Source organism: Heterodontus francisci, chromosome 36 (assembly GCF_036365525.1).
Source record: "Heterodontus francisci isolate sHetFra1 chromosome 36, sHetFra1.hap1, whole genome shotgun sequence".
Lineage (NCBI taxonomy): Eukaryota > Metazoa > Chordata > Chondrichthyes > Heterodontiformes > Heterodontidae > Heterodontus > Heterodontus francisci.
The window spans coordinates 29,978,249-29,993,312 of record NC_090406.1 but is presented as its reverse complement, the minus strand read 5'-3'; the positions used below and the strand labels follow the sequence as shown (position 1 = coordinate 29,993,312).

The 15,064-nt window shown below is 45.1% G+C and overlaps 1 protein-coding gene across 5 annotated transcripts in view; it reads left to right on the top strand.

The window, feature by feature from the left end:
- Positions 1–15,064, top strand: part of LOC137351703 (dedicator of cytokinesis protein 7-like) — a 215,906-nt gene that overhangs the window by 120,348 nt on the left and 80,494 nt on the right. For all 5 annotated transcript variants that reach the window (XM_068016430.1, XM_068016429.1, XM_068016428.1 and 2 more), the window contains 2 exons: positions 6,239–6,334; positions 13,613–13,744. In XM_068016430.1, the coding sequence (XP_067872531.1) occupies positions 6,239–6,334; positions 13,613–13,744 (228 nt within the window). The remainder of the gene's footprint in view (positions 1–6,238; positions 6,335–13,612; positions 13,745–15,064) is intronic.

The following is a 15,064-nucleotide window of genomic DNA, read 5'->3' as shown; positions in this document are numbered from 1 at the left end:
TAGCAGTGGAAGCCTTTCCCATGCGCTTGTTGATTTCTGCATCTAGAGACAGGTTGCTGGTGATAGTTGAGCCTAGGTAGGTGAACTCTTGAACCACTTCCAGAGCATGGTCGCCAATATTGATGGATGGAGCATTTCTGACGTCCTGCCCCATGATGTTTGTTTTCTTGAGGCTGATGGTTAGGCCAAATTCATTGCAGGCAGCCGCAAACCTGTTGATGAGACTCTGCAGACGCTCTTCAGTGTGAGGTTAAAGCAGCATCGTCAGCAAAGAGGAGTTCCCTGATGAGGACTTTCCGTACTTTGGTCTTTGCTCTTAGACGGGCAAGGTTGAACAACCTGCCCCCCGATCTTGTGTGGAGGAAAATTCCTTCTTCTGAAGACTTGAACGCATGTGAGAGCAGCAGAGAGAAGAAAATCCCAAAAAGTGTGGGTGCGAGAACACAGCAGCTCCAGAAGCTGGCCGAGCGCGTCTACCCTGAGGCACAGTGTGACTTTCGTGCAGAGAGATCGACCATTGACATGCTGTTCTCCCTTCGTCAGATGCAGGAGAAATGCCGTGAACAACAGATGCCCCTCTACATTGCTTTCATTGATCTCACCAAAGACTTTGACCTCGTCAGCAGACGTGGTCTCTTCAGACTACTAGAAAAGATCGGATGTCCACAAAAGCTACTAAGTATCATCACCTCATTCCATGACAATATGAAAGGCACAATTCAACATAGCGGCACCTCATCAGACCCCTTTCCTATCCTGAGTTAAAATGTCATAAACAGGTAGAGAAAATAATCAAAAAGATGAATGGCATGCTGGCCTTTATATCTCGAGGAATAGAATACAAGGGAGTAGAAGTCATGCTTCAGCTATACGAAGCCCTGGTTAAACCACACCAGGAATACTGTGAGCAGTTCTGTGCATCACACCTTAGGAGCGATTTTTGACCTTGGGAGGGAGTGCAGTGTAGATTTTTAAAAATTATTTGTTTCATGGGATGTGAGCATTGCTGCAAGGCCAGCATTTGTTGCCCATCCCTAATTGCCCTTGAAAAGGTGGTGGTGAGCTGCCTTCTTGAACCACTGCAGTCCATCTGTGTGGGTACACCCACAGTGCTGTTAGGGAAGGAGTTCCAGGATTTTGATCCAGCAACAGTGAAGGAACAGCGATATGTTTCCAAGTCAGGATAGTGTGTGGCTTGGAGGGGAACTTGATTGTAGTGTTCCCATGCATCTGCTGCCCTTGTCTTAGTTGGAAGAGGTTGCAGGTTTGGAAGGTGCTGTCGAAGGAGGCGTGGTGAGTTGCTACAGTGCGTCCTGTATATGGTACACACTGCTGCCACTGTGCGTCGGTGGTAGAGGGAGTGAATGTTGAAGGTGGTGGATGGGGTGCCAATCCAGTGAGCTGCTTTGTCCTGGATAGTGTCGAGCTTCCTGAGTGTTGGAGCCGCACTCATCCAGGCAAGTGGAGAGTGTTCCATCACATACCTGACTTGTGCCTTGTAGATGGTGGACAGGCGTTTGGGAGTTAGGAGGTGAGTTACTCGCTGCAAGATTCCTAGCCTCTGACCTGCTGTTGTAGTCACTGTATTTATATGGCTACTCCAGTTCAGTTTCTGGTCAATGGTAACCCCCAGGATGTTGATAGTGGGGGATACAGCGATGGTAATGCCGTTGAATGTCAAGGGGAGGTGGTTAGATTCTCTCTTGTTGGAGATCATCATTGCCTGGCACTTGTTTGGCGTGAATATTACTTGTCCCTTATCAGCCCATGCCTGGATATTGTCCAGGTCTTGCTGTATTTGGACACGGGCTGCTTCAGTATCTGAGGAGTTGCGAATGGTGCTGAACATTGTGTGATCATCAGAGAACATCCCCACTTCTGACCTTATGATTGAAGGAAGGTCATTGATGAAACAGCTGAAGATGGTTGGGCCTAGGGCACTATCCTGAGGAACACCTGCCACAATGTGCTGGAACTGAGATGATTGACCTCCAACAACCACAACCATCTTCCTTTGTGCTAGGTATGACTCCGTCCAGTGGCTAGTTTTCCCACTGATGCCCGTTGACCTCAGTTTTGCTAGGGCTCCTTGATGCCATACTCGGTCAAATGTTGCCTTGATATCAAGGGCAATCAATCTCACCTCACCCCTTGAGTTCAGTCCTTTTCTCCAGGTTTGAACCAAGGCTGTAAGGGAGCTCTAGAGCTGAATGCCCCTGGTGGAACCCAAACTGAACATCAGTGAGCAGGATGTTGCTGTTTAAGTGGTGCTTAATAGCACTGTCAACGACACCTTCCACTTACTGATGATCGAGAGTGGACTGAAGGGGCAGTAATTGACCGGATTGGATTTGTTATGCTCTTTGTAGACAGGACATACCTGGGCAATTTTTCACATTGTTGGGTTGATGCCAGTGTTTAGCTGTACTGGAACAGCTTGGCTCAGGGTGCGGCAAGTTCTGCAGCACATGTCTTCAGTACTACAGCCAGGATGTTGTCAAGACCCATAGCCTTTGCAGTATCCAGTGTCTTCTGTCATTTCGCGTGGAGTGCATTGGATTGGCTGAAGACTGGCATCTGTGCTGCTGGGGACCTCAGGAGGAGGCCGAGATCGATCATCCATTCGGCACTTCTGGCTGAAGATTGTTGCAAATGCTTTAGCCTTTTCTTTTGCACTGTCGTACTGGGCTCATCATTGAGGATGGGGATATTTCAGGAGCCTTCTCCTCCTGTTAGTTGTTTAGTTGTGCACCACCATTCACGATTGGATGTGGCAGGACTGCTGAGCTTTGATCTGATCCGTTGGTTGTGGGATCGCTTAGCTCTGCCTAGCGCAAGCTGCTTCCGCTGTTTGGCATGCAAGTAGTCCTGTGTTGTAGCTTCACCAGGTTGACACCTCATTTTGAGGTATGTCTGGTGCTGCTCTTGGCGTGCCCTCCTGCGCTCTTCATTGAACCAGGGTTAATCCCTTGGTTTGATAGTAATGGTAGAGTGAGGGATGTGCCAGGTCATGAGGTTACAGATTGTGTTTGTATGCAATTATGCTGCTGCTGATGGTCCTCGTGGATGCCCAGATCTGTTTGAAATCTATCCTATTTAGCACGGTGGTAGTGCCACACAACACAATGGAGGGTATCCTAAATGTGAAGACCGGACTTCGTTTTCACAAGGATTGTGCGGTGGTCACTCCTACCAATACTGTCACGGACAGATGCATCTGCAACAGGTAGATTGGTGAGGACAAGGTTTAGTAGGTTTGTCCCTCGCTACCTGCCGCAGGCCCAGTCTGGCAGATATGTCATTTAGAACTTGGCCCTTAATGGTGCTACTGAGCCACTCTTGGTGATGGAAAGTCATCCACTCAAATTACATTCTGTGCCCTTGCCACGATTAGTACTTCTTCCAAGTGGTGTTCAACATGAAGAAGCACTGATTCATCAGCTGAGGGAGGGCGGTTGGTGGTAATCAGCAGGAGGTTTGCTTGCCCCTGTTTGACCTGCTGCCATGAGACTTCATGGGGTCCAGAGTCAATGTTGAAGACTCCCAGGGCATCTCCCTCCCAACTGTATACCACTGTGCCACCACCTCTGGTGAGTCTGTCCTGCCGGTGGGACAGAACATACCCGGGAATGGTGATGGTGGTGTCTGGGACATTGGATGTAAGGTAAGTTTTGGTGAGTATGACTATGTCAGGCTGTTGCTTGACTAGTCTGTGGAACAGCTTTCCCAACTTTGGCACAAGCCCCCAGATGTTAGTAAGGAGGACTTTGCAGCTGGGTTTCAGCGTTGTCATTTCCGGTGCATTGGTCGATGACGGGTGTTGCGTCCAGTTTTATTCCTTCTCAACTTTTGGGTAGCAGTGTTGTGCAGCTGAGTGGCTTGCTAGGCCATTTCAGAGGACAGTTAAGAGTCAATCACATTGCTGTGGGTCTGGAGTCACATGTAGGCCAGACCAGGTAAGGATGGCAGATTTCCTTCCCTAAAGGACATTTGTGAACCAGATGGGCATTTTGTTTTACAGCAATTGATGGTCGTTTCCTGGTCACCATTACTGTGTCTAGCTTTCAATTCCAGATTTTTTTAACTAATTAATTGAATTTAAACTCCACCAGCTGCCATGGGGGGTTTGGAACTCATATCCCCAGATTATTATCCTGGGTCTCTAGACTACTAGTCCAGTGACATTGCCACGACGCCACCATCTCCAAGGTTTCAATTGCAAGGAGAGATTGCACAAACTAAAGTTGTATTCCATGGAATTGAGAGGATTAAGGGATTATTTGATCAAAGCTTTCAAAATATTAAGAGGAACTGAGAGGGTGGAAAGAGAGAAACTATTTCCACTGCTTGGGAAATCTAGGACTGGGGGCATAGTCTAAAAATTATAGCCAGGCCTTTCAGGGATTAAGTTAGGAAATACTTCTATAATAGTGGTAGAAGTTTGGCAATCTCTTACACAAACAGTAGTTGATGCTGAGTCAATAGTTAATTTTAAATCTGAGATTGATAGATTTCTGTTAACTGAAGATACTTTAGGATATGGGGCAAAACCAGGTATTTGGAGTTAGGTCACAGATCAACCATGATCTCACTGGAAGGTGGAAAAGGCCCGAGGGACTTAATGGCCCCTTCCTGTTCCTATGTACCTCTATACTTTGGAATCTGAGGTGGTGGTGGGGGAAATCAGCAAGGGGGTTATCACCAGCGACTGTCACAGAAACACCTTGCGGCTAGCTCTGCAGCATGGAGAAAGCCTTTGATTGAGTTCCTGCCCCTTGGTACATGGCCTGGGACTGATCTCCCTCCCCCATCTCACAGGGAGAAAAGTAGGCATGAAATATCTAAGAAAGACAGTTGCATCTTATCGAGCAACAGCTCAGCATCTTGCCCCCTCCCACCAAGGAATGATGCAGGTCATTGGGGTGGGGCGGATGGAGGACAAATGCATTTATCATGCTATTACGACCAGGTGAGTAAGAGGTCTAGGATTCCCTTTCAGCCTTCACCTGGTCTTGCTGTAACAGGGTTTTATTTTTAAACACACTGTATTTTTAGCTCCCCCTTGATGAATCCTTGTTCACCGCTTTCCAATTATAAGGCAAAGAAATGTGCACAAAGAAGCATTCTTAGGTTTAAAGAAGAAAGGTGAAATTTTATTAAACTTAAAACTCTAATTTGGTTGACGCCTACGGATACACGATGCGCCCACGCTAGCATGCATACGCGATACATGCAAATAGGGACAGAAAGAGCAGAGGAAAAATAAAGTGGAAAAGTTTGAGGCAGTCTCTGAAGAGGGTTTTTTTGTTACTGTGCTTCGAACTCACTGTAGTCCTTGATTGAAGGTAGATCTTGCTTTTCGTTGGAGCCCAGAATTCTTCTTAAACCTTGTTCACTTTTCTCTCTTGGGGTTCATGTGTCTTCAGGGGGTTTCAGTTCTGTGAGAAAGAGATGGGACCAGACAGGCAGATAAGAGGTCTTCAGTCCAGGAACATTCTGCTTTCTGCCAGTTCAGACACTGTCTCTGCAATTTAAAACTCCACAAGTTGACCAGCAGGGTAGTCACGTGACTGGTATAACCACTTCTGGCTTTGTGCATTGGGTGTGTCAGGGAATGGTCCTTTGTCTACAAATACTGTCTGTTAATATGCAAAAATGTCTTTCCAGCCAGGGGCCTGGCAACCACTTGTAACAGGCGTTCTCTTCTTCCCAGCAACAAGTTGAAATTTAATGTCCATGTGGTGAAATTAATGTGCCTCACTCTTGGCAGGTGGGGACCTGCATGACAACACAATCAAATTTAAAAGATAGGATTGCAAGGTTTTCATCAGCTCCACTCCTTCCAGTTTAAAGCTTGCTGCAGTCTACTAAATGGGCTCTGTCAACCCACTTTCATAGATTAAAGAGGCAAGTGACTGTGCGGAGTATTTACAACTAATGAAAACGTCCACTTTAATACAGAACCTTGCATGTCTGGTACCAGCTTGAACACAGATCAGATCTAGCTGGTACCCTCAGTGTAACTTAGAATATTCAGCTGTGTGTGTGTGTGTGTATCTCCCTATGTTTTCCTTTCTCTATCGCTCTGTCTCTGTTCTTCATTCTCAGCTCTGTACTTCTCGATCTCTCAAACACAGACACACACACATACGTACACACACGCACACAATCTGTCTCTTTCTCCCAACCAATCATTTAATTTTTTTTTCATTTTTTTCTATGATATATTTTCCTGCAGCTATTCCATGAAGAGTTGGCCTATTGCATTGTTTTCACCAGTGGACAAATGAGAGATCGGGTTTACAGGCATCTGTGGTTCTTCTTTGAGCTCTTGGTGAGTCATTGCTTTATTAACGCGGAGTGTGCCAACCCAAAGGGAGAATTTCACTTCTATATGGTGCATGTGTAAAATGCTTTTAACTTACTTGAGAAGGTTAATTTGCAACTGTTTCTATCTATGTATACCTGTGTAAAAGAAGTGATGTTCAAGGCATGGACCTCTAGAATCATACAGCACAGAAGGAGGCCATTTGTCCCATAGCGCCTGTACTGTCTCTTTGAAGGAGCTACCAATTAGCCCCACTCCCTCCTGTTTCCCCATAGCCCTGCATTTTTTTCCTTTTTAAGTATATATCCAATTTCCTTTATGACAGTTACTATTAAGTCTGCTTCCACCACCCTTTTGGGCAATGCATTCCAGATCAAAACAAATTGCTGAATGAAAAAATTCTGCTTATCTCTCCCTAGCTTTTTGTTTTACTTATTATCTTAAATGTCTTCTCTGGCTAGTGACCTCCTGCCAGTGGACACAGTTTCTCCTTAACCACCCTATCAAAACCCTTCAGAACTTTGAACAACTCTCTTACATCTCCCCTTAACTTTATTTGTTCTTAGAAATTTAATAACCCCAGGGGAATTCCATGGTATCCATATAGCATTTCACGTGTGGTAATGGAGATGTTTATGTTGTTATGGACAGAGATGAAAGAGAACCAAAATCCCAGTTCTCTTCCCTTTACTGTCGAATGTGAATTGCGTAATTCTCTCAAATTTGAGGAAGGTGTGAATGGGCTTTTTACAAGAGTTCTTAAGCTTCTGCTGATGTTCTTCCAGCACTAACTCATAAGCACTCAGGATGGCATGTTTCGTTTGCTCGTAGTTTGAGGAGTTCTCGGCCAACAACAAGGAATAAACCTTGCGTGCTTTTCCTGTTAAATGGCCTTGCAGCAGGCTACTTTAGCTGATCTGCAAGCTTCTCAAAGGATATGAAGAGGGCTTCAATATCATCTTCTTCATCAAAGCTTGTCTCTGGACTAGGGTCATTTAAATTACTAGCGGCTTCTCCACTACATAAAGACAATTTTTCCCAAGCCAATTCAATCTGTCTCATTTCACTGTCTTTTTGTGCTTGTAATTCGTTTTCAAACTTTTCCCTCTGGAAAGCTCTTTCTCTGTCTCTTGTTCCTCCTTTCTCGCCTGAAATTCTAACTCTAGCCTCCACTCTCCCAGGTGAATTTTTACTAAGGTAACCTGGTCTGTTTCAGGTTCTATATCTTCTGCCTGTTCCAGTTCTGAGCTGAGGGGAAAATGCTCAGCCAGCACTTTTAGCACCTTGGGGCTTCTTGCCCTTTTCCTCACACAAAGTTCCACCTGGTCAGCTACTGATCTGAGCTATTCAATGGTTAAGTTAGCTAACACGTGCCAAGTTAAATCCTCCTGTTCTATGCATGATTTCACTTTAAAGTCAGCCATTCTATTTTCTATTGTTAGTATATGTGAAGCCTGCTGCTGTCGTCCTCGTTTTTTTTAAAGAAACCATTTCAGTTATTGAACTTTTCCCTCTTGCTTCCAATTTATTCTTTTAATGTCAGATTCAGTTTGTTTTAGTCCAGTTGGTTCAGATCCCGGTTGCAGCCCCCAATTCCATTACGGACAGAATTGAGAAAGAACTGAAACTCCAGTTCTCTTCCCTTAACTGTCTGTAATAGTGTGGTTTTTTGAAAAGGAAGATGGGTGTGTTTCTTAACCGCTGAGTATCTGGCCAATTGAATAACCAGTGGCACACTTTTCGTGGGTTGAACAAAAGAGAATTATTTTTTGTTCACAAGTTTACCTGGAAAGTCTGACGCTACATCACTCATTCACCACTCACACAAACACACACTTGAGAAAGAAAGCTGTGAAATAGGATAGTGCACTGTTACATATTACAAATGAAGGAATAGTTCATAAGTCACATGATTTGGCTCGTTTTGGGGAAAAGGCATGCATTGCAGGCCTGGCGAAGAAGGCATTATCACTCCTGGAGTGCAGCTAGGTGGACTTGATAGTTGGAGTCTTATATCGAAGTCGTTGCAGGAATCTCTTGAAACATAGAAAATAGGAGCAGGAGTAGGCTATTCTGCCCTTCGAGCTTGCACCGCCATTCAATACGATCATGGCTGATCGTCCAAACTCAGTACCCTGTTCCTGCTTTCTCCCTGTATCCCTTGATTCTTTTAGCGCTAAGAACGATATCTAACTCTTTCTTTAATATATTTAATGATTTGGCCTCAACTGCTTTCTGTGGTAGAGAATTCCACAGGTTCACCACTCTCTAGGTGAAGAAATCCCTCCTCATCTCAGTCCTAAATGGCTTACCTCCTATCCTTGGATTGTAACCCCGGTCCTGGACTGCCCTGCCATCGGGAACATCCTTCCTGCATCTAGTCTGTCCAGTCCTGTTAGAATTTTGTAGGTTTCTATGAGATCCCCTCTCATCCTTCTAAACTCGAGCGAATACAAGCCTAATCGACCCAATCTCTCTTCATACATCAGTCCTGCCATCCCAGGAATCAGTCTGGTGAACCTTTGCTGCGTTCCCTCCATAGCAAGAACATCCTTCCTCAGATAAGGAGACCAAAACTCCTAACACTGATCCCTGCAGTACCCTACTAGTCACTGCCTGCCACTTGGAAAAAGACCCGTTTTTCCTACTCTTTGTTTCCTGTCTGCCAGCCAGTTCTCTATCCATGTCAGTACCTTACCCCCAATTTCATGTGCTTTAATTTTGCACATTAGTCTCTTATGTGGGACCTTATCGAAAGCCTTCTGAAAGTCCAAATACACCACATCCACTGGTTCTCCCTTATCTATTCTACTAGTTACATCCTCAAAAAATTCCAGTAGATTTGTCAAGCATGATTTCCCTTTCGTAAATCCATGTTGACTTTGTCCGATCATGTCATTGTTTTCCAAGTGCTCTGCTATTACATCTTTTCCCCACTACTGATGTCAGGCTAACTGGTCTATAATTCCTTGTTTTCTCTCTACCTCCTTTTTTAAATAGTGGGGTTACGTTAGTTACCCTCCAATCCGTTGTAACTGTTCCAGAGTCTATAGATTCTTGAAAAATGACCAGCAATGCATCTACTATTTCTAGGGCCACTTCCTTAAATACTCTGGGATGTAGATTATCAGGCCCTGGGGACTTATTGGCCTTCAATCCCATCAATTTCCCTAACACCATTTCCCTACTAATACTGATTTCGTACAGTTCCACCTTCTCACTAGACCCTATGTTCCGCAACATTTCTGGGAGGTAATTTGTGTCCTCCTTTGTGAAGACCAAACCAAAGTATGTATTTAATTGGTCTGCCATTTCTTTGTTCCCCATTATAAATTCTCCTGTTTCTGACTGTAAGGGGCCCACAGTTGTCTTCATTAATCTTTTTCTCTTCACATATCTGTAGAAGCTTTTACAGTCAGTTTTTATGTTCTCTGCAAGCTTACTCTCATACTCTGTTTTCCCCTTCTTAATCAATGCCTTTGTCATCCTTTGCTGAATTCTAAACTGCTGCCAATCCTCAGGTTTGCTGCTTGTTCTGGCCATTTTATATTTCTCCTCCTTGGATCTAATACTATCCCGAATTTCTTTTGTAAGCCACCGTTGAGCCTCCCTTCCTGTTTTATTTTTGCGCCAGACTGGAATGAACAATTGTTGTAACTCATCCATGCACTCTTTAAATGCTAGCCATTGCCTATCCACTGTCAGCCCTTTAAGTAACGTTCCCCAATCTATCATAGCCCACTCGCGCCTCGTACCTTCATAGTTTCCTTTATTTAGATTCAGGACCCTAGTCTCAGAATCAACTCTCTCACTCTCCATCTTAATGAAGAATTCTATCATGTTACGGTCGCTGTTCCCCGAGGCACAAGATTGTTAACTAATCCTTTCTCATTACACAATACCCAGTCTAGGATGGCCTGTTCTCTGGTTGGTTCCTCAAAAAACCATCACGTACGCACTCCAGTAATTACTCCGCTACAGTATTATTGCTAATTTGGTTTGCCCAATCTATATGTAGATTTAATTCACCCATAATTACAGTTGCACCCTTATTGCATGCATCTCTAATTTCTTGTTTAATGCTATCCTCTACATCACCACTGCTGTTTGGGGGTCTATATACAATCCCCACCCTTGGTGTTTCTTAGCTTCACCCATACAGATTCCACATCAGGATTCTCTGAGCTAATACCCTTCCTCACTATTACATTGATTTCCTCTTTTACTAACAATGCTACTCCACTTCCTTTCCTTTTTTGCCTGTCCTTCCTAAATATTGAATACCCCTGGATGTTCAGTTCCCATCCTTGGTCACCCTGCAGCCATGTCTCTGTAATCACAACTATATCGTATCCATTTACATCTATTATATTCTATATTAATATATATATTATATCATTTATATCTATAGGGGTGGATTTCAGCAGGTCACGAAGTTAGTGGCTTGTAATCAGTACTAGGTGGTCAGTTTTCTGTACTGGACTTGAAATGGAACAGGCTTAGAGGCTTTAAGATGTGGTAGTCTCCAGTTTTAAGGCATAGGTGTTTTGCCTTTGCTGCCGTCTCTGCAGCTGTTGTTTGCAGACTGCCCAGTCTCTCCCTGGTGCTTCGAGTAATAAGATTCGATATCTGCGATTAGTTTTGGTCGGGTGACCACCTGATCAATACTTCCATTGTTCACCCAGAACGATTTGAGGTTCGAAGCCATTGCTACACAGTGGGGGATGGATGATCGCCATTCCCACCTATTTATGATTTAATTGGTTTCTTACAGCTCTCTTTGTTAAGTTTTGAGCTTGGAGCCAGTGAGTCTAGGGGCATGGATTTTGGGACTCCCAGTACTGGGCCAAAAAGGTGGGGGGATCCCCGCTTGGGCCTTTTCGTGTGCACCCACCCCCTCCCCCACAACCTGATCCTCCATTGTTTGTCTGCTTGTGTCCCACGCCAGGTGCCCCATCCCTTTAAAGATGGGGATCCCACCTCCAATCACAGGGTTGGCAGCTCAGCAGTATCGGCAGCGCCACCGCTAGTGGGGGCACCTATGATACTGCAAAGGCCTTGGATCCAGACCCAGCGCTGCAACCCTGAACCTCAGGTAAGTGAGGGAGGGTTGCCGGGACAAGTCCGGAAGACCCCGGCAAGGGAGGGTGAGAGGGTGGGTTTGAAGTCCGGGGGAGGGGATGTCATTGAGGTTTTGCCAGCAGGGTTCCTCCGTGGACTATGTATTGCCCACAAAGGAAGGAATCCTGACCCAAGCCTGCAGGGAGCATGCTTTGTTTTACAAGGTGCCCTCTCCATGAAGCAGAGGGACACCCTGCCGCTCGTTATATCCCAGTGGTAGCGGAAAGAGGCCCTTAAGTGGCTGTTAATAGGCCTATCGCCATCAGCCTATCCCGCACCTGGCAAAATTGCTGGCGATAGGGCGGCGATGGGCCCTTTGCTCCGCTATCTGTCGCAATTCTATGGGCCCCCCCTCCCGCCTCCAACCTGGCCTCGGGGGGGAGGGGTCCATAAAATCCAGCCCTAGGAGCCCGTAGATATTGAGTTTTGGTTAAGACCACAAACAGTAGGAAGTCTTAATTCCACAAATGGTTTCAGTCTTGGTCTGTCCATTCAAGGGAGGAACTCCACCCATTGTCATTCAAATAGGAACTTTCCGGAGGCACTTCCGAGTCTGAGCCGAAATTGCAAAAGTCACCTGACACGTGGCAGCCATCTTATGCAGCATTTTAATGTCCATTGTGGTTCATTTAAAAGAACATTCAGTTCCAGTAGATTCTGTGCTGAATATAGTCCATGTTTAATGTTATGAAGAGGACATGCCTTTACTGGGTATGACAATGGATATCAGGAACATGTCATAGTTATCACTGATGCTGTTTCACAGGTACCACTGACACCTCACAGATATCGAACACACTTCACAGACATCAGTGATATTTCAGGGGTGTTGATGGTTATTTCCCAGGTATTGATACTGATTGATAACTTTTCACAGAGATGCCTGGTGATGTTTCACCAGTATTGGTACTGTTTTCTGGCTATTGGGGGTACTTCTGTTGTGGGTAAATTTTATAAACAATGTCTAAGTGTTTTTGTTTCCCTGGCACTAACGACCCCCTTTGAGTAAATAAATTCCTGTCCTTGTAAGGCCCGACTGTAAGACCTGATAGTAATGGGTGGAGGTCAATGTAGGGATATGTTACGACAAACTGGAATATTTTCTTAATGGGGAGAGGTTAGGAGCTATGGAAGAAGAAAATGATTTGGAGACCCAGGTACACAAATCAGTAAAAGCTGGGGCACAGGTATGAAAAGTAATCAAAAGGTGAGTGTAAACACAAAATTAAGGAAGTGATATTTGAGTTGTACTGAGCCTTGATCAATCCATCTGGACTACTGTATTTAGTTTTGGAAACCTAGATATGCCAGAAACGCAGAAGTTCCGCTGAAGTTACTGGCATGTTCTCATTAGCATTTTTTAATTCAGTTTCCTGCCCAGCAGCCAGTCAGATTGACAGGTTGGCCAGTTGCCGGGTGGTAAAGCCAGTGGGAGAAGAACGCAGCTGGGGACCATTAGGGAGGGTACCCATTAATCGGAGGAGATCGGGGAATGGTGTAAGAGCCCTGAGGGATGGAGAAAGGGATAGCGTGGAGGGAGAGATGATGGGGGGAGAGAACGTGGGGAGGGAATGATCGCAGAGAGGAGAAATCCTTTCGTTGTTGTGTTTTCCCAGTCCTGGGAAACTCGGCCTGCAGCCATTAAATTCCAATGCCTCCCAAAATCTGATGAGCAGGGCCTCATTTAAATATTCTAATTACAGAGCCGCTTCTCCATTGCAGGTTTCTCCGAAGCCTGCCGCAGTTAAAATGGAAGCAGGAACGTTAATGACAGGTTGGCGTTGGGTTCAAAAAGGATCGTGAAAATTGGAACACTCTGTCCCAAACTACTGTGATTCCTGGGTTAACAGAAATCAGTAGATTTTTACTGATAAGGCTATGCTGATAGTAATGTCCGAACAGCATGGCCCTTAACTCGGGACTCATGATTTTGTGACCTTAAAGAAGATCAGGGTCATGCTCTCAGTGCTGAGGCATGCACAGTGAAATCAAACAGCTTTTGCCAAATTCTGAAACTGAATTATTAAACCAGTGATTGGTATAGTTTGCATCAGTGTCATCATGGGAATCCTGCTGTCTATTTTGAACATTTTCTGCTTTTATTTCAGATTAACAGTGTTTCCAATGGTAACTCAGTCTCCTCCTCTTTCTGTTGCCTTTCAGATTAAAAGTATGAGCCAGTACCTATCTGACACGGACCGCTGGAAACTTCCTCCCAACCTACGGTTCTCAGAATATTTCCCAGGCATCATCTACACGATGGTCAACATTGGTACAGAGTTTGTGAAACATCAGGTGGGTGGGTGCTGCTAAACTGAGGTCAGGCTGGTGGGGCCCCGCTTCTGATACACTACAGCTCACGATTGTGTACACACACTGGTGCATAGTGTGATTTCTTTGGGTTTCACCTCATTTGTGCCAGAGAGGAACCTGCCACCTCATACACCTCTGTCCCTGCATGTTACATGTTGAACGCACCCCACCCTATACACCAGTGTTGCCCGACTGAATTCAGGAAGTGATTTGACAGTGATAATCTAATACAGTTCCTGCCTGGGTTCCTCACTCCCCTGACTTTTTAATGGTCTATCTGTGTGCATATTGCAATAATTTGAATGCAACTCATTGTCAGTAACATACATGCAGAATGATGAACTTCCAGGAATATTACATATGCCAGTATTTATTAAAACAGGAAGTGTGGTACCAGAGAGGGATTGGTGACAATGGGTGAGAGACACAATCTGGGGGTGCACTTACCCTACTTAACCATAGGAAGCGACTTCACCAGGAGCAGTGGGCATCTTATTCAGCAACAAAGCATATAGAGCATTGGGGCATCCTACTTGGGAACAAAGGGCAATATATCAAGTATCGAGGCATTCTACCAAGGGAGGACATAAGGAGAGTGAAATGTTTAAAAGTGGCGGAGCTGGCTGTTGTCAGAATATTAAACATTGTTCACTTTCAGCAAGTTGATCAGTTTGATAGGTTGACAAATTGGATACCAAATAGAATAAGGGCGGCACAGTGGCGCAGTGGTTAGCACCGCAGTCTCACAGCTCCAGGGACCCGGGTTCAATTCTGGGTACTGCCTGTGTGGAGTTTGCAAGTTCTCCCTGTGACCGCGTGGGTTTTCGCCAGGTGTTCCGGTTTCCTCCCACCGCCAAAGACTTGCAGGTGATAGGTAAATTGGCCATTGTAAATTGCCCCTAGTGTAGGTAGGTGGTAGGGAATATGGGATTACTGTAGGGTTAGTATAAATGGGTGGTTCTTGGTCGGCACAGACTCGGTGGGCCGAAGGGCCTGTTTCAGTGCTGTATCTCTAAATAAATAAAATGGATGCTTTACTGAGGTTTTATTGTTTTTTTGCTGCTTCTGTGTCAGGGATGCTGTAAAACCACGAGAGATGGGATTGTACACACTCACTGCTCCCCTCCAGCTGTGCCTATAGTCAGGCTGCTGCTAGTGGCGGTTTGCATTTACTGGATGTTGTGTTTATGATATATTTATTGGATTTTGCAGGCATAAACTGCACAAAATCATTCTCTGTAATACAAAGTCCGAGTCTAAAGGAGGATAGTGTTTGCTATGAAATGATTAGCGTCACAGTCA